Here is a 27,272-nt window from a genome sequence, read left to right on the forward strand (position 1 = left end):
TTCTAGGAATGTTTTGGTTCCTTGATACATTTAAATAAGATTTATTTTATTGAAGGAATAGTTATGTTTGACACTAGAGGCAAAATCTTCAGTTACTTTATTTTTGAGCATCAAAATGAAACTCCCATTAAAATCGGGTGCAAGAAAAGATATCTGCAGCCACCACTTTTTAAAAAAATAATTTTTCTTTATGTTATAGCCAGTGAATTAAAATGAAGAAAACTAAAGAGTTTGAAAGAGTTATATGTATTGAAAAGGAGATCAAAAGTTTTGTTTATTTGTTGTTTTGTTGAGAAGAGATTTGAAAGACTACTAGAAGTAGAAGAATTTGAAAAATATATAAAATGAATTGTTTTTCTCTAACCAGCTATTTCCAGTTTACACACAGTGAAAAAGAACCCCTTCAACATAGCAAGTCAAAAATAAATATCAGAAGTGATCTTAGCAAGAAATGTAGAATAGAAAATTTTTCAAATGTTGATAACATCTGTTTGCTTAATTTTGCTTAATGAAAAAATTAGTGATGTACACTGAACGTTATGCAAAGGTATTCACAGTGTTATTTTAAATAAGAGATATTAGAAATATGTCTAACCTTAGGGGCTTGGTTAAGTAAAATGTAGAACATCCATAAAATAAAATTCCGTGTCACCACCAGAATTGCTAAAATTGAAAAGACTGGTAGATGTTGGCAATCTATGGCACAATCAGCACTCCTGCACATTGATGGTGGGAGTATAAAATGACATAACTACGTCAGAAGAGGATCTGGCAGTTTCTTATAAAACTTGAATTCCCAGATCCTGTGTCTCAGAAATTCCATTATGAGGTATTTGCCTAAGAGAACTGTAAATGTAACTTTGCAAAAAGACTTGTACAAGAACGTACAGAGCAGTGTTATTCATAATAACCCCTTCTGGAAACAGCCTAGGTGTACAATAGGAGTAGGGATTAATAAACTAGTATATGTACTCAGAGTCATACTACTCAGAATTACAAGGAACAACATAATTGAACATGCTACAAGAAACTAAGACATTAAACTTCTGTCTGAGTGTGGAAAAGACATTGGATTTGAGGACTTTAGAATGAGCAATAGGAGCTACAACATCCAATAATATATCATTTCTGAAAGAAGTCCTATATAAAATGCTAATTTAAATCTAAATAATTCAGAATTGTAAATTGTTAACAACAGGCAACTCAGAGATAACTACTAAATCATGAAAAGATAATGCCATTTGTTGAGGCTTTTCATTTCTGATATTTGGGGAAAGAATTTCTTATTTGAGAGGTTATGTTTTTCCTCTAACATCAAAAAGTTAGGTATGTTTTCCAAATAAACGTGAATTTAGCTAAACCTTTTATTTAAAGTATTCATGTTTTTGGCTGTTATCCTTTTGTGCAATGATTACAGATTGGACTTTTGTTTGAACTAAATTTACCTTAGTCATATTTAAGTGGGAGCTTCTTTAGAATCCCCTAGACCGTTTTTATTTTATTTCTTAAAAATATGTTTTTATTGATTTCAGAGAGAGGAAGGGAGAGGAGAGAGTGATGGAAAGAGGAATCAGATTGTGCTTCAGATTTTTAAATCTCTTGCCATGTCATCTACAGGCGAGAAAAACTTGTGAAGGAAGTCAGCCATTCGCTCAACCTTCTAACGGTTATTAGGAAGTGAAATAAGAACTTTTTAAGTAAATGTTTTGTTGTCTAATTGCTGTCATGAGGGCTTTGGTTTTCAGGATCTTTCTCTTGTTTAGATATTGCTTGGATGATCGAAAATCTTTAGAAAGAGATGGGGGATTTTCTGAACTTCAGTCTCGTCTTATTCGTTATGAAACTCAAACTACTTGCACCAGAGAGAGTTTTCCGGTACCCACGGTGCTGAGCCCTCTCCCATCCCCTGCGGTTCTGTCCGAGCCTGGAAGTGTCCCTGACGGAGAAGCTTTACAGAGTGAGCTCCGGACTGAAGCATCCCGGTTGAAAAGGAGATCGAGAGACCTGAACTGCCTGGATCCCAAAAGAAGGTGCTCTTAAGTACACACACATAGTATCTGGACAGAAAGTGTGTTAGCCCTTAGGTGATTTTCCCCCCATAGTAATCTTTCATATTTTTCAGTTGTTTTCTGCATAGATTTTAGATTCTTTCATACCAGGAATTTTGTTTGTATTGTGAGCAGTTGATGATTTGCTTATAAGTTATAAGAACAAATGACTTGGAAAAAATACACTTTTGCTTGCTTTATATGCTAATATACAATCCATTAACACAATGGATTGTAAAGTTTTCCAGCCACGGAACGCTGGAGATCTTTATGTAATAGATGAAGCAGCTGTGCTGCTCTGTGGAAGAGGGTGTTTGGGGATGCTCTTCATTCCCTCTCCCTCACAGCTCCTGTTTACATTGGCTTCTTAAAGGGGGGTTCCAGGAAATACCATTTTAAAATCACCTGTTTCTGGCCCTGGCAAGGTAGCTCAGTTGGTTAGAATGGTGTACTGATATACCAAGGTTTCGGGTTCGAGCCCTGGATCAGGGCACATAGAAGAATCAACTAATGAATGCATAAATAAGTGAAACAGCAAATGGATGTTTCCATCTCCCTCTCTCAAATAAATAAATACCTCTTGCTTCATATAAATAAAGATTTAAAGCCTACATAATATAATAATGCATTATGTGAAACTTTTCTGCATACTTTTTTTGCTAACTATTAAATGTTCAAATACTTGAACTTATTTATCTTCAGAATCTTTGTCAACTTTAGGTCTTTGGCATCTAAAGAAAGTCTTAAATTATTGTTTTTAAAACTTTCAAAAAGTATGAAATATGTAAAAGTGAAATGTTCAAATCTTTTTTTGAACAACTATAATATTAGAACACTATTTCTCTGAATTGAAATAACTAAATTATTTTCATGAGGACTTTAAAAATTCATGGTCCTTTTTATACCTGACAAAGCTAAAAAGCAAATTCATTTAGGATACCGTATTTTGTGACAGTGTTCTTCTCTGACGCGTTCCAGAAACAAAGTATATTGTGGCCTATTGGATAGCAGAATTGAAGACTCTGAGACCCTGCCTTGTAAAAGGAAATTTAAGCATTTAGAAAGGTTAAAGCAAGAGTCAGCTTTATTTGTATTTGTTTTAACTTTTATTTTGCACAGGTAGTTGCATAGGTACACAGAAACCAAACCATAGGTTATGGTTTCTTTGGAAAAATTATTTAATAAAAAAGTATAAGTACTTAACAAATAAGTATTGAGTCTATAAATAGCACCACCAGGCATTCCCTAGCTGATTTATGTGAGAAATTGTGAATTCATGGGGAGGGCAATAGTAATATTGCTGAAATTCTGTGTTTTAGTCACTCATTTGAAGAACTAAGGGAGCAACTGCATAATATGATGTTGTTGATTGTTTATTTAAGGAGGTAGTAGCAAGAAATTTTGTTTGCTTTTCTTGGGTTTATGTTTCAAAGGATATAGCTGTAACATTTAGGACAGAAAATGGACCTCATTGTTGACTCACTTAATCTATGTTTTTTGATTTTTTCCCCCCACAGTAGACTTGTGAAATCTGAAAGTTCAGATTCTCTTCTTTCTCAGATGAGTAGCAATACAAGTCATCACCACCATGCAGTGACATCCAAAAAGCCACAGCCCGAGAGAGCATTATCTATGACTTGTCCATCTGTTCCCGTTCATAGCTATAAAACTCCAAGAGTCACTACAAAGGCCAGTTCAGGTCAAAAAAGTGTGCATGAATCAAAAGCACTGAGGCAAACTAAGGAGTCAAGATCACAGAAACATACACGGGTAACGGTTTATTTCCTCTCTCTCTTAATTCTATATGGCAAGAAATTCCTTTGATTCGTATCAAATGTGTGCCTAAAATTTTTATGAATGAAATAAAATGGTATCTATAATTTACTTTTAAATAATCCAGTGTAAGAAGGGTAATGGGAAAGTGGTGGCTGGTAAATGAATCAAAATTAGCCACAGATCGATCCTCCTTGATAGTAGTTGATAGATGTATTGAGATAGAGATTTGTTATAAAATCTTCTCTCTACTTTTCAGTGTTTAAAATTTTCCAGTAAAAAAAATAAGTACACTGCCATGTATGGCTTCTACACTCACATTTCAGTTCAGAAGCCACAATTTTAATTCTCCTCTTAAGATACTCCAGTCACTTCTTGCTAACAGATATTACCCTGTGACACGTGTGACTTTGTAGACATTTCAGATCTCTTCTCAGTTTTGTCTTTAGCATGGCTACATGATTGTGTAATGTATAGAATTTAACTTCAAAGCTGAAGTAACGTTTGTGCCTTTTCCACAAAATATTAGTCATGTCTTATGTTCTATTGAAGATGTTGAAGGAAGTGGTGACTGAAACCCTGAAGAAGCACAGTATCACTGAGGCACACGAGTGCTTCACGGCCTGCAGTCAGCGTCTCTTTGAGATCTCCAAGTTCTACCTTAAGGTACGGTCTCTCCTCTACTAATGGCAAATGGAGGTCATGTTCTCAGTTCCTATTTGAAATAATGGTTAGTATTTTTCATACCGATTGCTTATAACTTGTTGCCAGATTCTTTTTAAAATGCAGATAGAAAAATTGGAGCTAAAATATTTCGATTTATTTTATTTTAGTCCTCATATATACAAAACCACATTTTAATTGGTATCCTCAATATTTCTCTCATAAGCCTTTGATTAAAGTTGATAATAAGCTTCAAGAAATATTTAATTAGTCATTTTAATATGTAGTGAAAAGGCTACTAGACCCAGTTTCTAATTTTGGATCCATTATCAACTAGTTGTAAGATATTGGGGAGATTAGGCATTCAGATGACAGTTTTCTGAAATTTACATGGTGTGGTAGATTATCTCCAGGGTTGAGTTTCAGATTTGAATCACAGTTTTATGTGGATTCCTGGTTAAAACTGCATATTGACCACATGTATTAAATTCACCTTCTTTCTAAAATCTCTCCAGATAGATAGTATTCAAGTATAAAAACCCAAGAAAAGAGGAAAGAAAAAAATGTAGACATGTTTTTCAGTAGATTGTTGAACAAAGCAAATGGAAGTGTGGTGTAGACGAGCAAATGAATTCATGACCTAAATGCTCACCTAGTAGAATACCAATGAGACACAAACCAATTCAGCTGCCACAGTCTCTGACCTGCTCAGACTCGAAGACACCAGCTCTCATGGAAAACAGGGGAATTCAGTCAAGTTCTACAAAGGGAGCTGGGGAACCTTCAACTTGCTCACATGTCCCTCTCTCACAGTGCTAACTACAAGGTCTATTCCTTTTAGTTTTCTTCCCCACCCCTGATAGGGCAGGAAATAGTCTCTGGAGAAAAAAGAATCAGAGGCTGCATTAAAAAAAAAAGCCAACTGGCCCCCGATCACCCTACTGTGTAAAGCCACCAGTGTATAAACTACACACAAGACAGAGCTTCCAGTAAGATTTTCAGTATCTCTTTTCAAAGATGACTGGATAGCCAAGGATTAGCAGATTTTAAAGGAATGCTTCTCACACAAGAAATGTCAAAATATAAAGGATAATCTCAAAGTTATTTACTAATGACTGTCCTCTATAATTTAATGTGCAAGTTATAAAATGCTGTATTTTGTTATGTTTAGGATCTTAAAACTTCAAGGGGTCTATTTGAAGAAATGAAGAAAACCGCAAACAACAATGCTGTACAGGTAAATCAGTTATTCCCACAAAACTACATTTAGTCAAATTTCTGTTGTATTTGAGAGTAGCTTTGATGCTGTTGTCTATACAATAAGGATGCTCTTTGAGATACTTAGTATTAGACATTGGCCAGCAGGTTGCTCTGTGAACAAGAATTTCTATAATGATGCTAAGAAAGGAAAATTTTAAAATAAATCATCCAAAGAGCTGGAAAAATTAATCCATTTTGGTTCACTGATTGAAAAGTTTGGTTTGATTTCTTTCTAGTGACCCTTTGAAAACATTTGAAACATTTTTTTTTAAGTATCTCATGGCAGAGGGACCCTTTTCCTCTTTAAAATCTTTTTTTAAAATATATTCTTATTGATTTCAGAGAGTAAGGGGGAGAGAGAGAGAGAGAGAGAGAGAGAGAGAGAAACAGCAGTGATGAGAGAGAATCATTGATTAGCTGCCTCCTGCTCACCCCCTACTGGGGATCGAGCCCGCAACCCAGGCATGCGCCCTTGACTGGAATCAAACCTGGGACCCTTCAGTTGCAGGCCTACGCCCTATCCACTAAGCCACACCGGCTAGGGCTGAAACATTTTAAAATAAAGGTGAGAAAATAGAGCAGAATCCGTATTTGGTTCAGTGGGAAGTTATAATATTCTGCAGTGGAAGTCAAGCAAAACGTGCTCTCCAGTTAGAAAATAAAATGTGTTTTTAAGATAAAATAGGTTTTGAGATTGTGACATGTTATTTTTTCTTTTAAAATTTCTTCTATAGTCTTTTGAAGTTTTAGCAGTATCTTTTTCTATCACTTATATTTTCAATAGAAATGAACCATAACCATATTTTTTTCTCCCCCTAGGTGATTGAATGGGTATTAGAAAAGACAAGCAAAAAATAACACAGAATCATTCTCTTTGGACAATTGTTAATTGGGCAAGCTATTACTCACTACTTCCTCTCTTAGTTTGAACATTATAAACAAATTTCAAACTTTATTCAAATAATAGATGTTATATCTGTAAAGGATTTCATAAGTAATCCCATATTTATATAGTTTTAAGGATGCTCAGTTAATCTATTTTTAATTATATATATATATTTTATAGTTTAATTATATTTTAAATTTTTAAAGTTAATATTTGTATATATGTTTTGAACTTTTTACTCTTGGTTATTTAATTATTCCAATAAATAGAAAAAGATATTTCTTTACTTCTTAGTAAATGTCTTTTTTCTTAGGTCTATTTAAATTATTGAGCCCCAAGTAAGAGAGTGCAAATGACTTTTCTCATGTGTTTCAACAGCATAATTTATTGGACAGCTTCTGATTTAGAAAGTATTGCCAAAAAAATTCAAACAGTTACCCTGCTCCAGCGCCACCACTGGGGGCTAGTACTAATGTTTATTTGGGATCAAAAAAGAATGGGCAAAAATTGTGAAAATAAGATATAGCAAAGGTGACTCAATACATATCCCCAGAAAATATCTTTTCCTCATTGTAGAAGATCTGGAAAAATGCAGAAAATACAAAGAAGAGTGGAACAAATTCCAACATTGGCCCCATTTATCTTTAGGTAACCTCTGTTAATATTATATGCAATTATTTTAAAAATCTTTTCAAAATTGGGGTCATATGTGTGTGTATATGTGTGTTTACATCTGTTTATGTTAATTTATGGTCTGCTTTTCACTTAACAAAGTATCATGAATTTTATATCATATATTATTTTTAAAACTGCATAATACAAATGAACCAAAATTTGTTTAATTAGTCCCTTGTTGTTGAAAATATAGACTGATTTTTTTCTATTATAAATAAAACTTTAAGGAACCTTCCTACTACATCATTGATATTTCCTCAGTATAACTTTTTAGGAGTGGGTTTTGTGGGTCATAAGATTTTAGGTAAATATTTCCAAATTGCCTTTCTAAGAGATCACTTTGCTTACCCACCGGCAGAGCCCCTGTTTCCTTTACTGGTGACTGAAAATAGGGGTGGGGGAGGCACATTAAAAAATATATATATTGGCCACTCTTTAATTGCTTTTTTTTATTTTGAATATTTTTATTTTTCTCACTGGTTTGTAAGGGTTCTTTCTTATCTATTAAGGGTATTAGCTGGTTGTCATTTTGTTGATGGTGTTATTTTGCCCCTGAGAGGGCATTAAGCAAGAAATCTGGCAAACACCACTTGGGATAAGCTAAAACTGGAAGAAGTACAGCTGCACATGCTTTGGGGCTGTGCTTTAGGGGAGGAACCCAACTGACCTTTATATAAGGTAAACATGAGAGGGCCCTTAAAGGTACATGGGAGAGAGAGTATAGGCTGAGCTTAGACATCAGCTTCTCTAGGGAGTTATTTACCGGTGCTGGAAATAATGCTGAAAGCTCACACTCTTTAAAATGAGAAGTTTGGAATGAGACCTTTTTCTTGGAAAAGAGAGCACCATAGGGCACAGCTAGCTCAGCCATGTTATGTTGTGGTGATAACATTTGGCAAAACTGGGCCTGTAAGAGAGAGAACTTGTATCTAATGGACTTATGCATCAGTTAAGGTTATCTCAGGTAGAATGTTAAAAGTGTCAGAGGGCCATTTTTTGTTTATGTAGGTGAATATAATGGGGTATAGAAAAGATAGATGAGCTAAAGAAGGTACTGTTCTGTCTTTTAGCAGATTTTTTTTTTTTTTAATCCTCACCCAAGGATATTTTCCATTGATTTTCAGAGAGAGTGGAAGAGAGAGGGAAAGACAGAGAGAAATATCAATGTGAGAGAAGCACATTGATTGGTTGCCTCCTGCAGGTGCCCCCAACCAAGTCTGGGCCGGGGAGGAGCCTACAACTGAGGTACATGCCCTTGACTAGAATCAACCCTGGAAACCTTCAGTCCGCAGGCTGATGCTCTATCCACTGAGCAAAACCCATTAGGGCTTTTAGCAGATTTTTAAAAAGATACTAGGGGCTTAGGAAATTTTGGATTGGGAAGTAAAATGTTTTCCCATTTCCAATATCTCCAATGGCAAAAAATTCTCAAAGTAAGTAATAGCCTCAGAAAAAAGATCACACCAAAGGTGTGGTTATATAACCCTTTATTAAGACCTATTTAATGATTTAAACAATATGACAACTGATATGAAGTGTGAGTTGTATCTCATGATTTTGATTTGCATTTCCATGATAACTAATGATATTGAGCATATTGTCATGTGCTTATTGACCATTTATATATCTTCTTGGGAGAAATGTCTACTCAAATGCTTTGACCATTTTTTAATTGAATTATTTGTATTTTTATTGAATTGTAAGAGTTGTTTATATATTCTAGATTCTAGTCCCTTATCCTATCTAATAAAAGAGTAATATGCAAATTGCCTATCACTCCAACACACAAGATGGCCACCCCCATGTAGTCAAAGATGGCTGCCCCCATGTGAACACAAGATGGCTGCCATAATGTGCCTGCAGGGGAAGGCAGTTGTGGGCGATCAGGCCATCAGGGGAGGACAGTTAGGGGAGACTGGGCCGGTAGAGGTGGGCAGTTGGGGGAGACCAGGCCTGCTAGGGAGGGCAGTTGGAGGTGACTGGGCCAGCAGAGGAGGGCAGTTGGGGGAGACCAGGCCTGCAGGGGCGGACAGTTGCGGGGAGGCCCAGGCTTGTAGGGGAGGGCAGTTGGGTGGGACCAAGCCTGCAGGGAGGGCAGTTGGGGGCAACCAGGCCTGCAGGGGAGTGCAGTTGGGGGGGACCAGGCCTGCAGGGGAGGGCAGTTGGGGGCAACTAGGCCATCAGGGGAGGGCTGTTGGGGGCAACCAGGCTGCCAGGGGAGGACAGTTAGGGGCAATCGGGCCGGCAGGGGAGCAGTTAGGCATCAATCAGGCTGGCAGGCAGAAGCGGTTAGGGGCAATCAGGCAGGCAGGCAGGCGAGCAGTTGGGAGCCAGCAGTCCTGGATTGTGAGAGGGATGTCTGACTGCCTGTTTAGGCCAGACCCCAGTGGGATTGGGCCTAAACGGGCAGTCAGACATCCCTCGAGGGGTCCCAGATTGGAGAGGGTGCAGGCTTGGCTGAGGGACACACACCTCGTCTACCCCCCCCCCCCCCAGTGCACAAATTTCGTGCACCAGGCCTCTAGTCACATATATGATTTACAGATATTTCCTCCCGTTCTTTGGGTTCTCTTCTCACTTTATAGTTTTCTTATATTTAGGTTTATGATGCATTTTCAGTTAATGTTTGTTTATGGTGTGAAGAAAGGATCCACCTTTATTCTTTTGCATATAGATATCCAGTGTCAGCAGTATTTATTGAAAAAACTATACTTTCTTCATTGAATTTTCATCACAATAGAAAGTCCATAAGGTTTTAAGGAATTTGTATCACAATGAAAAGTGGTCCCCTAGCTACCATATTTCAATAGGAAGGTAACAGGATGAGAAAAATGTTTAGTTGTAAACAGTGACTTTCTTATGGACAGGAGACTTTTTAGAAAGTCATAGCAAAGAACCCACAAGGCAGAGCCAAAAATAATGGACTAGGATACCACTCCCAGGTAACTGAAATGAATCTTGATTCATGTTCCGTGTGAACTGATGACATGCCTAGTTGGATTTCAGAATTACTGTGGACTAGTGACAAGTCCTTAATGAAAGGAAGTATCTGCTGCAGTTATCCTATCCCTCCTTCAGCATCGTATGTTTGATATACACTGAGTGGCCAGATTATTATGATCTCTGAACACATAATAATCTGGCCAGTGTATATCCTATATAATAAAAGGCTAATATGCAAATTGTCCCCTCGACCCGGAGTTCGACCAGCAGGCAGGCAGGCCAACCGCCCATGTCCCCTCCCCCTGGCCAGGCTGGCCAGATCCCACCCATGCACGAGTTCATACACCGGGCCTCTAATACACACACACACACACACACACACACACACACACACACTGCACACTGAGTGGCCAGATTATTATGCGTTCAGAGATCGTAATAATCTGGCCACTCAGTGTATAAATGCCAGTTAACTAGTTTAATTAGTTAATTAGGTCACAATATTCTGTGTTTTAAAAAGCTGCACCCTAGGAAGTCTCATCCCTATCTGGACCAGATAAAGATCACGAAATACTGGACTTTGGCCTGTATTGGGAGGAAATGAGCATACTTTGCATGTAAGAGAACGAAAATAATTGTGACCAAAGAGTGGAATGTGGTAGGTTAAATGTGACCACAAAGCTTTGGGCTTCTCCAATGAGGAGATGGAGTCTGTTTCCCTAGTCCTTGCAGCTGGGCTGGCAATGTGACTTGTTTTAACCATATATGGTAGCATAAGTGACGTGGTGTGAACTAGAACCTTGCAGCTCAAGGACCTTGCAGCTTCTGGTTTGCTCTTCTAGAATCTGGCCCTGACTGTAAGGGAGTCTCATAAGAGACTGGTTTAGCCTACCTGATGATGAGGGGCCAGAAGAGAACGGAGGTGTCCATCTGACAGTCACCACCAGCTGTAGGACAGTGGGTGAGGTATTTGGGACCTTCCAGTCCAACCAAGTGCGCCAGCTAAATACAGCCACGTGAGTGAGCCTGGCAAAACCAGCAAGGAACTGCCCAACCGACCCACTGAACAGTGAGACATAATACGTTGCTGTGTTGTAAGCCACCAGGTTGTGCAGTCATTTGTTTTGTATAAACATTAAGTTCCGTTCACATTGAAGAATTCATTGAGAGGCCAAGTGCAAGAAGGAAAGTTGCAAAAACTTGCTTTATTAAGGCTTTAGCTTGAAGGCCCTACTTGCGGAGAAAAGAAAGCTGCCTTTTGGACTGGATTTGCCTTTCTCGTGAGACCCAGAAAACTTGCAGAGGAAGCAGTTCCTTCACCCCTTGTGCAGGTGAGAATTACAAAGCAGAGAAGCAGCAATTAATGAGGCATGAAATGAGGGTCTTTCTTGGACATTGCCTTTGAGTTCTTGGGAGGAAATAAGCTTTATTCATCCAAAGAATTATAGTTGAAAGTTGCTGAAAATATAATTGGCTTTGTTTCTTGAAGAGAACAAAGGGCTGTGTTTTTCCAGCATTCCCAGGCCCTGGTCCAAGCCAAGGCAGAATTGCAGCCATCAGGCCAATGGGCTCCGCCTCTGAGATTGGAGTCAGGGTTAGAGACCTCATCCAGGGGTGCCTTCTTCTCAGTGGATTGGCTGGTTGTGCGTCAGTTCCCACTCTTGTCCCCTTTGGGTGTCATTTTTCACCATCCTCCACCTCTGTTCTACTCTTGCTTTGACACAGCAATGTTCTCTGCATCGAGTCTCACACTCTTCCAAAAAAAAAATCTTAATTATGTCTAAGAAAAAAATAGCGAGGATAAAAGGCACAAATAGAGGTTCCTGCTGCTTTTCTGCTATCATACAAGTGGGATTCCATACCCTACATGGACATGGTTCAGTCAAGTTAAGGAGGTATTAGACTTGCTTTCCCTTGTGAAATCAAAGTTCGATTTAGAAGACAACAAGTGACATGGTCATTAATGTCTGGCCATATATACAAATAGTACTATTACTCAGGATTTTATAAACAACTTAAAAACATTATTCACCATTATCAGAACATTTACCCATAAAAAGAAAACTTTCAAAAGAAAATTTTAAAATGCACATTTAAGAAGTTTATAAGGTCATACTCATGGTCCTGGTCCCATTTTATAGCAATAACTGATAATAAGAGGGCTTTTTAATGTATCTTTCCAGGCATTTTATACAAGTACAAGCATATTATTATGTGTCCATTTTTTTCTCCACTGAGCAAACCTACCATGCCCTTTATAAGAAAATTTTTAAACATAATTCTTTATTGTTGAAAGTATTACATATGTCCCCTTTTCCCCCCCCCCCCCTCATTGATCCCCTCCAACCTCCCTCCCCTTCACCCCAGGCCTTCACCACCCATTGTTTGTGTCCTTGGATTTTGCATATATGCATAGGTCTTTGGTTGACTACCTTCCACCCACCCACCCTCCCCTGCCTTCCCTCCAAGGTTCCACACTGTTCCATGCTTCCATGTCTCTGGATCCACTTCATTCATCAGTTTATTTTGTTACTTAGATTCCACATATGAGTGAGATCATGTGATACGTGTCTTTCTCAGACTGACATATCTCACTTAGCATGCTATTCTCCAGGTCCCTCCATGCTGTCTCAAAGGGTAAGAGAATCTTCTTTTTTACTGCTGCATAGTATTCCATGGTATAAATGTACCACAGCTTTTTTATCCACTCATCTACTGATGGGCACTTGGGCTGTTTCTAGATCTTAGCTATTATAAATTGTGCTATGAACACAGGGGTGCATACATTCTTTCTGATTGGTGTTTCGGGTTTCCTAGGATATATTCCTAGAAGTGGGATCACTGAGTCAAATGGAAATTCCATATTTAATTTTTTGAGGAAAGGCCATATTGTTTTCCATAATGGCTGCACCAGTCTGCATTCCCACCAGCAGTGTACTAGGGTTCCCTTTTTTCCACATCCTTGCCAGCACTTTTCATTTGTTGATGGTAGCCATTCTGATAGGTGTGAGGTGATACCTCATTGTCATTTTAATTTGCATCTTTCTGATGATCAGTGACTTTGAGCATATTTTCATATGTCTCTTGGCCATCTGTATGTCCTCTATGGAGAAGTGTCTGTTTAGGTCCTTTGCCCATTTTTTTTTAATTGGATTGTTTGTCTTCCTTTTGTTAAGTTGTATGAGTTCCTTATATGTTTCGGATATAAACCCTTTATCAGATGTATTGTTGCCAAATATGTTCTCCCATACAGTGGGCTTCCTTTTATAAGAAGTATTTTTAATGTCCCCTTTGGTGCCAAGGTAAAATTAATAAAAGTTTCTGGCCAAGCTCCCTAGAAAACCAAAGCCGGAGCAGGGATGAAGTGCTGATGCTTTAAGAGGCCCAATTCCAGGGCACTGAAAGGGAAGAAGAATAGGGCAGCAAGGCAGGTGATCCATTCCTGCTCTGGCCACTGCTTCAAGAGGCCCAAAGAGACAGCCAGTCATCAATCAGGTGTCCTTTCAGTCACAAGGGATGTCTCTCAGGATATAGAGTCTATGGAGAAACCATGTCTCAGAAGTAGACAGGAGGGAGCAGGAAGAGGATTATTATATCTCCTCAGCTCCTTCTTATTATTAACTCCTATTTGGCCCACAAACATTTCAATCCCCTACAGTCCTGTGTGGTTCAGGTCATTACCTTAGCAGGTGTTCAGGGTACTTTTCTTATGCCCTACAATGTGGCCTACCATCCAAGTCTGGAATTGGTGACAGAAGCCAGAAATTCAAGTACGCATCTCCTTAGCCTGGCGACCGGGCAGCAGCCAAGGGGAGACTTGGAGGATGCTGCGTTTCCAGGCAAACAGTTAGTTGGCTCTGAGCGGCAGAAACACTTAGTTCAAGCAGAGCTGGCAGTGCCTAACCTTGAGTAAGCAGCTCAGAGTCAACTAGATGACATTGAGGGTGTCTGAGGAGATACACAGTATTTGCATAGTACAGATACATAACCGACATGCAGTCAGGATGCTTTGCTTGATATCCCCTGACTGTAAGGTAAAGACATTTTAGAAAAGGAAAGTATGATAATAAAATATATGCATTTCAACGTAGAGGTGCTGGAGTGCTGCTATACTGAGACAAAGTGAAGTCACCGAATAGTTGACTTTCACCTCGGTTCAGCATGAATGAGGCACAGATAAAAGTAGTCAGGGGTCTTATCTTGGTGACTCAAGTACCATGTTCGCACTTGCAGCCTGTGACTTGTTTTTATAAAATGCCCTGAACAAAACAAAAATCCAACCTTCCATATACGTGGAAGTTGCATATCTAGAAAACGCAGAATATGTTGAATCAGATAAAAAATAATGCTTTTCCATGTAAACTGTAGTCAGGGTCTAGGCTCAAGTCATTATAAACACGACTTTCACCTGTATGAATAATTCAGGACACAGAAATTATGTGGAGAGTAGTTCCACTGGATGCAGGGACTGTCATCACACCGCAGGAAGGCTGCCAACTCTGGCTTTTGTTCAGTAAATACCAGTAGTGTCCCTTCTCCCCAGTCACTGTGACACAAAACACTAGCAGAAATTTCCACGAACCCCAGCAGTGCCGCTCCTCCTGAGGACCACTTTTTAAGAAGCAAACAGAATACCTATATTTATATCTGCATTTTGCACAAGTTGCATTTACACATCTCATCCACATTAGCACTTAGAGATGGCTCGTTCTTTGTAACAGTCGCACAATATTCTAGTGCATCGGTGGGCCATGATGTATTATTTAGTTCTTGATGGTCACATTGATCTTTTCAGCTTCTTATTACAAACAATGCTGCAAAGATGATCCTTACACATTAGTACTTGTACACTAGTATCTCTAGGATAAAGTCTCAAAGGTACACGTATTTTTTAATTTTTATATATATTACCAAATTGCCCTTCAAATTATTGCTAAATATAGGTGTCCTCCCAAAAATGTTTACCTACTTTAACAGTTCAGTTTTGAAAATGAAATGTATTTTAATAAATGCTGCCTTTATAATTATTCAAAGTGTGTGTATACATGTTTTTGGGGACATCCTGTATATGCTAGTATACCAGCTAATGGTGGATATAACTGTTTGTTTTCCCATGGCTTCCTACCTAGTAGTCACCTGCTTTGAATTGTCTTTTTACATAAGACACTCACGTGAGAAAGATTGGGCTTTCAGTGTTTTCTAGGGTAGGACAGGGTAACAAGTGAAAGGTAGGCAGACATAAGTTTTACTCTCAGTATGTAAGAACTTTCTAAGCACTGTGGCCAGTGGCGCGACCTGCCTCGGAGATAAGGAGCTCCCTGCCCAGAGCTGGAAAATTTTTATTTCCAGTGGAATAAACAGCTACAAGGTCCGCTCAGGAAGAAATTTTTGAGCTTACTGGAATACTATACAAGGTTAACATTTAGGAACATGTAGTACCTCAACTCAACCATAGTGTATGTGGGATGACTTTAGGTGGCACAAACTTTAAAATTTTTTAATTGGTTTATATTCATTTTTATGTATATTTGCTGTGTTGCTATATTACTAGCAAATCATATACTCTAAAATGCTAAAACTATACATAAACTTGGGGCAATAATATGCTTGATGACTTCCAAAGTCTCTTCAAAACTGAGATTCTACAGGTCTAGATGTTATCTCAATATTACTAAATTGTCAAATAATAAAATGACTTCTCAACCCCAACCTGTTACATTTATTACAAGCAATTTAAACACAAACCAAGTTCTAGCATTACAGATTTCAAGTATTAGGAGCTTGGGGGAATTCCATGAAAACTTAAGTTATATATGAGGTCCCTAAGCCCCAGGTGAAGACCCATCCTGAAACTACTAGTATACACAACTCAAAAACCAAAACCCAAAGCCCATTGCTACTGGCATCCCCTTTATCCATCAGCACCTTCTAAAGGCCAGTGTGAGGAAGAGAATAGGCTGTGTTTACACAAGACCATATCCCTCTGTGGCTATCATGAGACCACCAGCCAGTCCACCATATTCAGAGGTGAATATTTATTTAACTCATTCATAAATTTTACATGATATCCATCGTGTTATAAACATAGGGACATTTTTTAAAACTCAAGGTACATTCAAAACTACTCCCTCACACCACCCACTCCAATCCCCTCAAGATGGAATATCTGATATTTGTAAAACAAGGGCCAGAGAGGCACATTAATTGTAGGAGGGTGCTTCTGACCATTATGATCATTCATTCTGATTTCTACCAAGAAGGGTCAATACGTTTTTAAACAAAGGAGCATGCATTTTTCAGCCTTTTAATTCCATCAACTGATAGAATTAATTAAGGCCTCTGCCTGGATATTTTTTTAATACGTGTATGGTTTTGTTTCTCCTACATAGTTCAAGTCAGAAAAAATAAATATTGGTACCTATATTCCTGCTGGCCTTCTTTAAATGCCTATGAGATGGTTTAAAGGTATTTCAACTAAGCACATCTCTAACAAATGGGTAGCTTCCCACTAAGTACAGTTAAACATCGCTCTTTTCTGTTGGTTTGCCCTTAAAGGACAAACATTGCAAATTTAATAATTCATTGATTCACATAAGAAACGGACTAAGCTCAGAGCAAGTCGGGCAGAGACAAATTAATCAAAATGACTCAGTTGATGGATTTGATTATACCTGGCATGATCCAGACGTATGAGTGTGTCATTCACAACATTCATAACACACATCAAGACAAGATTACGATCTACACTGTAAAGTCATTGTAATTTGAATTCAGAATGAGAAAAAAAATGAGTGTTTGGAATTGATTCATCATAGCTACTCTGATATGATACACTAACTTGGAAGAAAATAAAATGATTCATATATACAATTCTCTTAGTAAAATTTTCTATTTCTTGCTAATAACACATTTTAATTCAGAAAATGCATTAATTTTATTCAAATATATTTTTTCTAAAATATAAATATATTAAGTTTTTATAAATGCAGAGAATGTAGTTTCTGTTGATTCCCCACCCAGATATTAATCAGTCCAAAACTTAAGTGATGAAGAAATCATATTTGTAATTGTGATCATTTTACTTTGTCTATAAATATATAATAGGATCTTTGCAACTTAATTATGAGTAACTCATACTTCATATACTAGTACTACTGAGCACCTTTGATTACATGTTGTATTAAACTGTTAGCATTAATATATGTAATTTAACACGTTATTTACAATCACAAGTATAATTCTCTTGTATAACAACATTCCAGTGATTTTGAAAATATATAATGAAAGAGTGCAGTATAATTTACAAATGCATCAAAGCTTTCCTTACAATGGTCAGCCTGGGACTTGACATTCTTCAGCATTTTAAAATAAGAAACAAACAAAACAAAAAAAATCAAGGTTCTAAAACTGTATTTTCCAAAGTTTTTTGTTTTTTGTTTTTTTCTTTTAACAAGAGCTACCCAGGGATGTCCTGTTTTTTGTGGGTTGTTTTTTTTAACACAAACTTCTCAGGATGCTCTGTTAGAAAGGAGTTCTGTAGGCAAGTGTAGGGAATGGCACATGGATCCCCCTTGGAGAAGTGCAATGTAAATTGAAGTCTCAGAGGAGGCCTGCAATCTGTTTAACGTTTCTTAACTCGGTATTTAACAAACAGTTTTGATTCCCAACCTCTTAGTGCCACCCCCACAAAACACCACTCAATGCCCATTGAAACTAGTGTTGCATTATACATACTGGGGAAGCGCTGATCTAAAATAAAATCTTGCAATTCAATAAACATTTATGTCTGAGTGAGCAAAATCACATTCCTTTAACAGTTTCCACTTTTTAAAGCTCTTTGCATAGGTATTTGCCAAAATACCACTTTGAAAACACACACACACATATCTAACCCAGACTATTTGTCTATGTAAACTGTATGGGAAAGAAGGGTTACAAATGCATATAGAAATTCTAGAGCTAATTTTCAGGGTTTGAGGAAAGTGGCTCCTAAATCAAGTATTGGGTATATTTTTAATTAATTTGTTTTGAAAGATAAAAGCATTTGATCAGTAATATGCTATGTGGTGTCTGAAAATATTCTTGTAGAAAAATATCAGGTCATTATATTATATCCCTGGAATTCTGAAAGAGCTGTGGACGCTATCAGTAGATTTGATTATAACATTGGGTCTATATGTGAAACCCAGGATCATCCAGAATATGAGGCTGCTCTATTACTGGTTCAAAAATACATGCATACAAGCACAGGCAGGAACAGGGTCAATAAATTGCTCAGTGCTTCCACTGAAAATCACAAATTTCTGATAATTAGTTAACCCCACTCGAGTTGTATATATATGTATATATCAAATGGCAATCATTTTAAAAAGTATCCATAATTTGCTTTCTATAAATAACACTATCAGTTTTGGCTCTACTATGGCAGACCTTGGTGTGAGTGCAACCCAGAATTAAGCATCTTTCAGCCTCTGCTGGCTCAGCTTCCACCAGCTTACCCCTCAAATCAGTGTCTGGGGCTTCAATTCCTGCTCAGCATATGCTAATGGAACACTTCAGCATCTTTTTACATCGTTGAAAGATAATTCACTAAGAAAAAGTAAGAGCTGCTTCATACTTAAAAGGTGGGTTTCCATTTAAAGTACTTGTCTCCCCTTTCCAGGGAAAGTCAACTCAGAAGTAGGAGATAAATCACGATAAACATGGGGGCATTACCGGACAGGAGAGAGGAAAATGTCCATTTCTCATCTTGCGATTCAGCCCTTGCTTACCTGGGTGAACCAGTTGCCTAGAAACTGGTGTGATTAAGATCTGCACATGCTGTTCTACTGGAACGTCCTTGATTGTCAAAAGCTATGCCGAGTATTTCCAAGCGCCCTCTCCTCTTTACCCGTTTACTGCTCTAAAAAGACAGTTTGATTCTGAAGCTCCCTGTGGTGTTTTCTTAGGATACCTCCTTGTAGTTGGTGAAATTGACAAGAGGAGTCTGGGACAGTTACTGCAGGGCTCCTGGGATCTAAAGCCGACTGTGGCATGCGACATGGATGGCACACTTGCTGGTGGCATCGCAAGCCCTCCTTCCCTCAAAGGCAAGTCGCCCCTCCGTTCAGGCCACCAGGCCCAGTCTTGTGATTTTAGCTGACAGGAAGGAGTGAATGATGAAAACAATTGGCTTGGGGCAGGAATGAAGGTCCAGTTGCTGAAATTTGAAAAGAAGAGATCATGAGAGATTATCAAAGCAATGCTTGGTACAGAAGAGCGATTGACACATCAAACGGGTCGGAGCACTTCCTGCTTTTAAGAGTTAACTGGGGCAGTTAATGTTTTTAAATCCTTGCCCCTCAATGAGACCAAAAAGTGCCTCTTTGAACTTACTCTTTACATCTCACATCTTTTTCTCTGAAATTGGTTCTGTGAGATTTATACATACCAATAGCATACATATTAGTATTGCCCTTCTTCACTGTCTATTTCCAATATCACAATAATATTGTTTATGTTGGGTTAGGTACCGCATGAAGCAGCACTAAGTGTCACGTCGGAAGGTTTGGTTTGAGTCTTGGCTCTAACCCTTTTAAATGCAGAATGTTGGAAGCGTCACTTAAATTTTTTCTCGGTCCTACCCAACTCACAGGGTGATTAGGGTCTTAAATGAGATACTGCAGGTGAAAATTCCTTATACGCTCCAAACACAGGACCCATGCTGCTCAGCAACGGTGTCCTCACTGTCCTCTGGCCTGGACTCTTGGATTGTTGCAGGCAAGCATGTCACGTGTCTGGCAAGGCCCTTTCCAAAGTCTCACCCTCCTCGGTGTGTTCTTGCAGAGCCAACGCCTGGTCACAGTGAATCTGTATCACCTGACCCAATTCAGGAGAACCGGGGGAGTTGTGCCCAAGTCTCATCTGCTGTCCCCAATTCTCTCTGATGATGGAAAATAACAAGCCGAACGTGTATCTAGCAAAGTTAAGGTTTTATACATTATATATGAACCAGGCACTGTGCTAAGTATTTTCCATATGCTGTCATTGAATTTTCACAAAATCCTGTGAGGTAGCTGTTGTGATCTCTATGACGTCTATGGGAAACTAAGGTTTGGGTGAAGTTATAAAGCTTTCTGAGATCATCAATCATGCAGTACAGAGAAAGTGTGGGCTCAAAGGCACGTCTAGCTGATGTCAGAGTGAGGGCTTCACCACCCTATTCTGTTTCACCAGCGGAACGGAACTTCTGAAAGTCACCTTAAAGATGATGTACTGCAGTCCCTGTATTTTATGGATGAGGAGACTCAGAACCTAGAAGGACTGCCCAAGACAGTGGTGATTAACTCCAGACTTAGAGGACACCTGTCTCTTGACCCTCACTGCCTTTCCCACAGCTCTTCTCTGCTCCCTTTCCCCATCCCAAAGGCCTGCTGCCTGCTTCCTGGGGTTGCTTAACCGGACACTTTGGGGGAGCTGTCTGTGAACTTGAGCTTATCAGCCTCATGTACTGGCAGCAAATCAGTCCTTCCTAAGTCTTCCAAGTCAGGTCGTAATTACAGGCAGGAAGGCTGACATTTAGACAAGTGATTTTCCTCACAGGCAAAAATAGCCTTGAATTTTCAAGTCAAGGGTAAAGCAGGAGACGGGTTCTTGTTCTTTTCGACTCTTCTAGGGAAAAGCACACGGCTGGGTGATTGGCAGAACAGCAGCTGAGCCAGGAGGGTTCTTAGTAAAATGGACTTTCAGATCACTTTCTTATTTCCCAACTGGTGCTTCGGGCTGAATTTACTGACTGAAACATACAAATAAATGACAAAATATCCTATAAAATGCTGTGGATCCATTTTCAAAGTTAGAAAAATGACTGGCTGGAAAATGTTCTCAGAAAGTGAATGCAGATCACCTGTCAGCCATAGGGTGAGGACTCATCATGACCCCCTGTGGCTGCCCTAGAAAGAAATCTGACATTCTGTCAGTGCTAGTAGTAGGGCATGTTCTAGAATAGTGGTGCTGAAATTTAGGATTAAAGATCCCTAAGCTCTTTTAAGTGTGGTTCTGGTCCTTTCCTTCAGTCAGCCCTGAGTGGTTTTCAGAGAATTACCAATGAAATAACTAGAGAGATGAGGGTGGCGAAGGATGGATTGTGGGGAGGCCAGTAGCTGAATTGAAATACTTGGATCTTTTTTAAAAAATATGTATATTTTTATTGATTTCAGAGAGGAAAGGAGAGGGAGAGAGAGATAGAAACATGATGAGAGAAAATATTTGATTGGCTGCCTCCTGCACACACCCCACTGGGGATCGAGCCCGAAACCTGGGCGTGTGCCCTGACTGGGAATCGAACCGTGACCTCCTGATTCATAGGTCGATGCTCAACCACTGAACCACACTGGCCAAGTGAAATTCCTGGATCTGTAAAATTGAGATTTATCTCTGAATTTTATGTATTCCCCATCCTTATTATCAAGTGGAAGTCAATACATATTTGTTGACTAATCCAGTGACTAGGAAGGACCCAAATTGAGACTAGTTATTACAAAATCAAGGTCCTCTTTGATCTTCTACATTCCACAGCTTAAATGAGATGCTATGTCTTCCTGAGAAATCTCAAGAATGACACTTGCTAGAAAATAGAAGGAAGGGCAGTTTTCACACTTCAGTGAATCTGAACTAATGTACTTTCTCATTACAGCAGGTGGTAATAATCACAGAAAATCACAGATTGAAACACAGGGACTATTTGCATTGATATAAAAAGCATGATTCCTTCACTGGCAAATTTGCATTTTGTTGGACATTTCACATTTCCCCCCCAAACTTCTGGGCCTTTGGCCCTCTCTCCCCTGTGGCTTGGAATCTGCCCCTGGTCCAGCCCCTACCTCAGTGCTCTATGCCCTCTGCTCCTGTGGGACCTCCCAGGTGACCAGAACCTGCTATTTCACATCTCTGCATCCCTGACACAGCACAACGCCCACGCTAGATGAGATGCTTGATACTTTTTAAAAATGATGTACATTTTGAAGCTATATTTGAGCATAATTTAATGCTGACTTCATAAAGGATTATTTCCTTGGGTTCAAATATTTATGTAGTATTCTAGTGGAAAATAAGACTAACATAAATAACTGGAAAAATTGGATTTGATCAGTTTTTTAAAGATCAAATAAGACATGAACCTGACCCTAGCCAGTTTGGCTCAGTGGATAGAGCATAAGCCTGAGGACTGAAGGGTCCCGGGTTTGATTCTGGTCAAGGCACATGCCCGGGTTGTGGGCTCGATCCCCACTAGGGGGCATTCAGGAGATGGCCGATCAATGATTTCCTCTCATCTTGATGTTCCTATTTCTCCCTGTTTCTTCCTCTTTGAAATAAAAACATATATATTTAAAAGAAAAAGAAAGACATGAACCTGCAAGTACTTTTTAAATAGTCAAATGCTAAATAAATACAAGGCAGCACTATGTTTGCGAGCCATTATAGGTGTGTTGCATAATCAAATATAGGAAATCACACTTTCTAAAGAAAAGGGCACTTACAAGCTCTCCATCTTTGCCTCCAAAATCTAAATACAGCATCCTGATTCCATCATCTGAAGACATTTTCAACTTTTCATATGGGGCCTGTATGATTGTCTTGGGAAAGGCACCCTCCTGTGGTTCAGTGGTAACAGAAAATCCATTGTCATAATGTATGGTCAGACGGCACTCCTGGTTTCTGTAGGTGCAAGCTGGGGGGAGAGGAAGAGAGAGAGATGAACTACTGAAGGCAACCCATTTCCCCAGGCACTTACATTTCAACTCTCCTCAGTCCCAGGGGCCAACCCTGAATTTCTTTCTAAAGTTAAAAATAAGTAATTATTCTCCTTGGGTTGATTTTGATCTTGTAATTTAACTTGCTCAGTGAAACTAAAGGAAATAAACGGAAAGAAATCCCACTTGCTGGGATTTACTGCATTTTATCTGGTCCCCAGCCCTAATCTGTCCATCAGACAACATAGGAGTCCTTGTCTCAAGCCTGAAAAAACTGACATCTGATTTAGAGTAAGCTACCTCTGAATCATCATCATCATCAAAACACACACACACACACACACACACACACACACACAAGGGTGCACACTATTGTCTTTACTACCAGGTGAGAAAAACAAGCATTACGTACATCACCAACATTCACAAATTTGACACACCTAAGAAGTCAGGAGTGAGTTGTTCAAAAATAATCTAATTTTTTTTTTTTTAAGAAAGTTGAACCAAGCTCATTTTATAAAAGGAGTGCCTTTTTAAATTTCCCGATGAGCGGATGACCTTGGCCCTGGAAAAGCAGTTGTAACTGATAGATATCAGGTGTGGCCCGTGCATGAAGAGGGCTGTGTCCTTCCTCTGCCCAGTGTGGCGTCCAGGAACCTCGGGTGCTGCCCACATGGTACCCTCTGATCCAAGGGAACAAAACTGAAACCTCTCAATCAGGTGAGGTGCCGGCTTTCATCTGTGCTGCTATGCTCATTGCGTTTAGGAAGGAGACTTGTGCTTTGAGCTTATGAGCTGGTGAAGGGACTGCCATCAGAATCCGAGTTCCCATTAGGAAGACTTGAGAATATTTAAAACCCTTGACCAAAGAGTTCTGGAAAGGTTAACAAGTATCGACTGGATTTATTTATTTATTTTTTATCACAAACCACTACATTTAACAGACTCTGGCAAGCAAATCCACTCAGGCCTCCATAAACATGTGAAAACTCTTGAGGGAGGGAGTTATGGAAGAGCAGAATAAGGGCATTATTGAGCACTCTATACCAACACTAGCTTAGCTCTGCATTATAAACCAAACTGAATTTTACTTTCCACACCCTTCTGTTGCAGGACCTTAGCTGGATATTCTACAGGTGAAAAAAAGCGAAGATTAGAGAGGTGAGCTTGCCACAACTCAGGTGGTTTAGGTTTCAGAATTCAAGTTCTTTCCACTCTGTGCCATGTAGCTTCTCACACTCTGGGACTCAGGATACGGAGGGATGTGGAGAGGGATCTTGGCGTCTCAGAGTAATAACAACAGTGGGGTAGCAGAGGAACAGAGGTCTGTATGTGCTCACAGAATGAGGTGGCTTCTGATCAAAGCTCGGTTAGAACACGAACCCCTTCCTCCGACTTACCCCAGGCAGCGTTCACCTTGTAACTAAGGGCTGATATTTTCCAAAGGCACATTCTCTATTAGTCTTTGAGCCCTTCAATAAGCCTGTTATCTTCTCAGAAAGGCCCTAGACCACTGCCACCCCCTCAGGTCCAAGGATAACCAAGGATGGTGGTAGACGTACTTATGGCTTCTCATCTTGAATCCTCGTTTTTAACAATTTTCACTTCTACCACCTGCAGAATATGTGTGTGAATGGATTCTAACTCTGGGTTTCTTTTTTCCCCCCCTTCCTCTATGTTTGAACTTTGAAGTTATGCCATCAGATACTCTGAATGAACTGGTTGTGATTATTTTTAATTCTAGTGACTTCAAATGGCATTCAGGCCTTTATGTAATAGAATCAGTTACCTGACGATGCTCTCAACCTACACAGGATAAATTGAACACATTAGCAAGTTAATTGAAGCCCTGATTAAAACCTAAGCCCCTTTGCCCAACTCTGCAGGCGTCTTTCAATTTGTAGCTGGGTTGCACCTTTGCTCGCTGCCATCATCTCTGTTCTCCCAACACCCAGCTAGCTCAGGCCACACAAGCCGGTCTTATTCTCCTTTGGCTGGTCTACCAACAGCCTCATTGTTTTCTGGTTGAAATAGAGTTCTGTTTATTGAGAGAGAAGGAGTTTATGGAATTTGTGGAATGTCAACTAAACCAGATCCCTTTGGCCATCTTTATTTTTTCCTAGAACACTCCTGAGGTTGTTGCAAGGAGTCTGAACTTCTTTGATATTGCACGTAAAACTTCATTCAATTTTGTTTTCAGGTGGCTTAGGACTTTTCCTACTCATGGGTTCAAAAACTCCAGTTTTTCTTGCCATGCAGAATAGGCATATAAACTTAAATAAGATTCCGTGACAAAAAAGGTTTCCAACAATGTTGGAGACTATTTGGGGACATTCATTTGTTTCAGGATAATTTCAAAAAGATCAATTAGCTTGGAGATGCAGCAAAAATTCTACAAAATAACTGGTTTTTCATATCTGCACGAGTAGAGGAAGTGTGGAGAAACCCTACTACACACTGATGCGTGTCCCATCTTTTCGAATACTCCTGGGTGCAGGAGGGAGCTGCACCCCAGGGCAGTACACTCACAGAGGCCATGGACCAGCAGCATCAGCGCCACCTGGTACTTCGTTAGATGCAAGTGCTCAGGCCCCACTCCAGGCTGGTGGGATCAGCTTCTCTGGGGGTGGGAGTCAGCAATCTGAGGCTTTTGAGGATAGCACTTAAAAACATTGTTTTTGTTGCTGTTTTCAGCACAGCTAAAGTTCGGAAACACTGTACCCATAATGTCACGTGGAAAATCCTTGAGAGCAGAGCTATACTGCAGGGCTTCCCACGGTGAAGGAGAGGCTGTAGATTTCCACTGTCCAACGTAGTAGCCATTAGGCACAAGTGGCGGTTGAGCACATGAAGTGTGGCTAGTGTGACTGAGGCACTTATTTAAATTTAATTGATTTCAATTTAAATAGCCACACATGACCAGAGCCTAGCATACTGGCCCGCATAGGTCTGGAGAAATATTTACAAGAGAAACCACTGATAATACTTAGGGAGCACTTACTACATGCCAAGTACCAGGTGTTTTACATGGATTATTTCTCTCAATTCTTGATTACACCCTATGAGGTAGGTACTGTGATTTCCTCCTTTTTAAAGATGGAAAAAACTATGAGGTTTCAGTAAGAGACTAAGAAAGAAATAGAACTGGAAGTTGAATCCGGGCCATTCTGATTTTAAAACCCACACTTGTGATTATTACCTTGTACTACATCCTCAAAGACAGAGAAAAATGAAAGAACTGGCAAGAAAGCATGAAAGAAGAGGGTGTACTGAGAATGTTATAAGAAGAACTCTCAAAGTTGGGTTTACTGGAAGACTGTTGTTGAGGATCACACTGTGCCACCTAATGCCCTATTTATGAGTGACCACAGGAGACCTAGTGGAAGGTGGTCTTGGACCTCAGAACCAGAAACAATTTGTCTTAGAGTTCAGAGTCAGGAACAGTAGCATTATAGGCAGTGTTAACTGTATGTCGTGTTGGCTGATGAAAAACACTGGCTTAAATATGGAGTCCACCTTAGCAGATATACAAGACTTTACAGCATCTATTTCCTATCATCTATCTATCTATCTATCTATCTATCTATCTATCTATCTATCTATCTATCATCTATCTATCTCATGTATTTATCACCTACCTACCTGCCTACCTATCTGTATGGATTGGAGATTGGCATGAAAAGTTACTTATCACAGCAGTCTGAACAGAACTGTTGTTTTGGGAACAATGACAGAACAGTGAGAAGTTCCATGGCTCTGTAGACAGTGCAGGGAATGAAGAATGGATTTGAGAGAGACACAACACAGAGTTAAAGTCAATGCTGTTGTTTATTAGGTGTGTGATCTTGGGCAAGTTACTTAAGAATTTGCTTTCTGACTTTTAAAATCACAAAGACAAGGGAATCGTGAGGATTATTAGATGAGATGAGGCTATGCATTGTGACCTAGGAGACACACACACAAACACATACACACACACAACCCAAAACAGATTTACACTGATGTTTCTATTCCAAATTATTTCATTTTAAAAATGTTGGTCTTGTCTCAATTAGTTGATTTTAGGACCCCAAAAGGGTTGTTTCTCACAGAATGAGAAACACTAAAAGACCTTATATAAATTGCCTGCATATAGCAAGTTCTCAATCCACAGTACAGTATAGTAGGGTTCTTCCTTCTATACACACGTCCCATTTCTAACTTGTCCTTTCTTAGCACACTACAAGAATGTGGATTGTGCTCAACTGTGTGCTCCCTCCATCCGGCTGGCTTATTCTCTCATACCAGGGGCAG

The 27,272-nt window shown here is 39.3% G+C and overlaps 2 protein-coding genes across 2 annotated transcripts in view; one reads left to right on the forward strand and one right to left on the reverse strand.

Annotated features, from left to right (window-relative positions):
* MTBP (MDM2 binding protein) overlaps positions 1-6,764 on the forward strand; it is a 54,669-nt gene extending 47,905 nt beyond the window's left edge. The window contains exons 18-22 of the mRNA XM_054708565.1: positions 1,764-2,030; positions 3,566-3,818; positions 4,374-4,487; positions 5,656-5,721; positions 6,564-6,764. Coding sequence (XP_054564540.1) covers positions 1,764-2,030; positions 3,566-3,818; positions 4,374-4,487; positions 5,656-5,721; positions 6,564-6,602 — 739 coding nt within the window. The 3' untranslated portion in view covers positions 6,603-6,764. The remainder of the gene's footprint in view (positions 1-1,763; positions 2,031-3,565; positions 3,819-4,373; positions 4,488-5,655; positions 5,722-6,563) is intronic.
* Positions 6,765-15,952: 9,188 nt separating this feature from the next.
* Positions 15,953-27,272, reverse strand: part of SNTB1 (syntrophin beta 1) — a 197,736-nt gene continuing 186,416 nt past the window's right edge. Inside the window, exons 7-8 of the mRNA XM_008143357.3 lie at positions 22,767-22,957; positions 15,953-19,447 (exon numbers count right to left, since the gene is read on the reverse strand). Coding sequence (XP_008141579.2) covers positions 19,355-19,447; positions 22,767-22,957 — 284 coding nt within the window. The 3' untranslated portion in view covers positions 15,953-19,354. The remainder of the gene's footprint in view (positions 19,448-22,766; positions 22,958-27,272) is intronic.

The sequence above is a fragment of the Eptesicus fuscus genome, chromosome 19 (assembly GCF_027574615.1).
Source record: "Eptesicus fuscus isolate TK198812 chromosome 19, DD_ASM_mEF_20220401, whole genome shotgun sequence".
Lineage (NCBI taxonomy): Eukaryota > Metazoa > Chordata > Mammalia > Chiroptera > Vespertilionidae > Eptesicus > Eptesicus fuscus.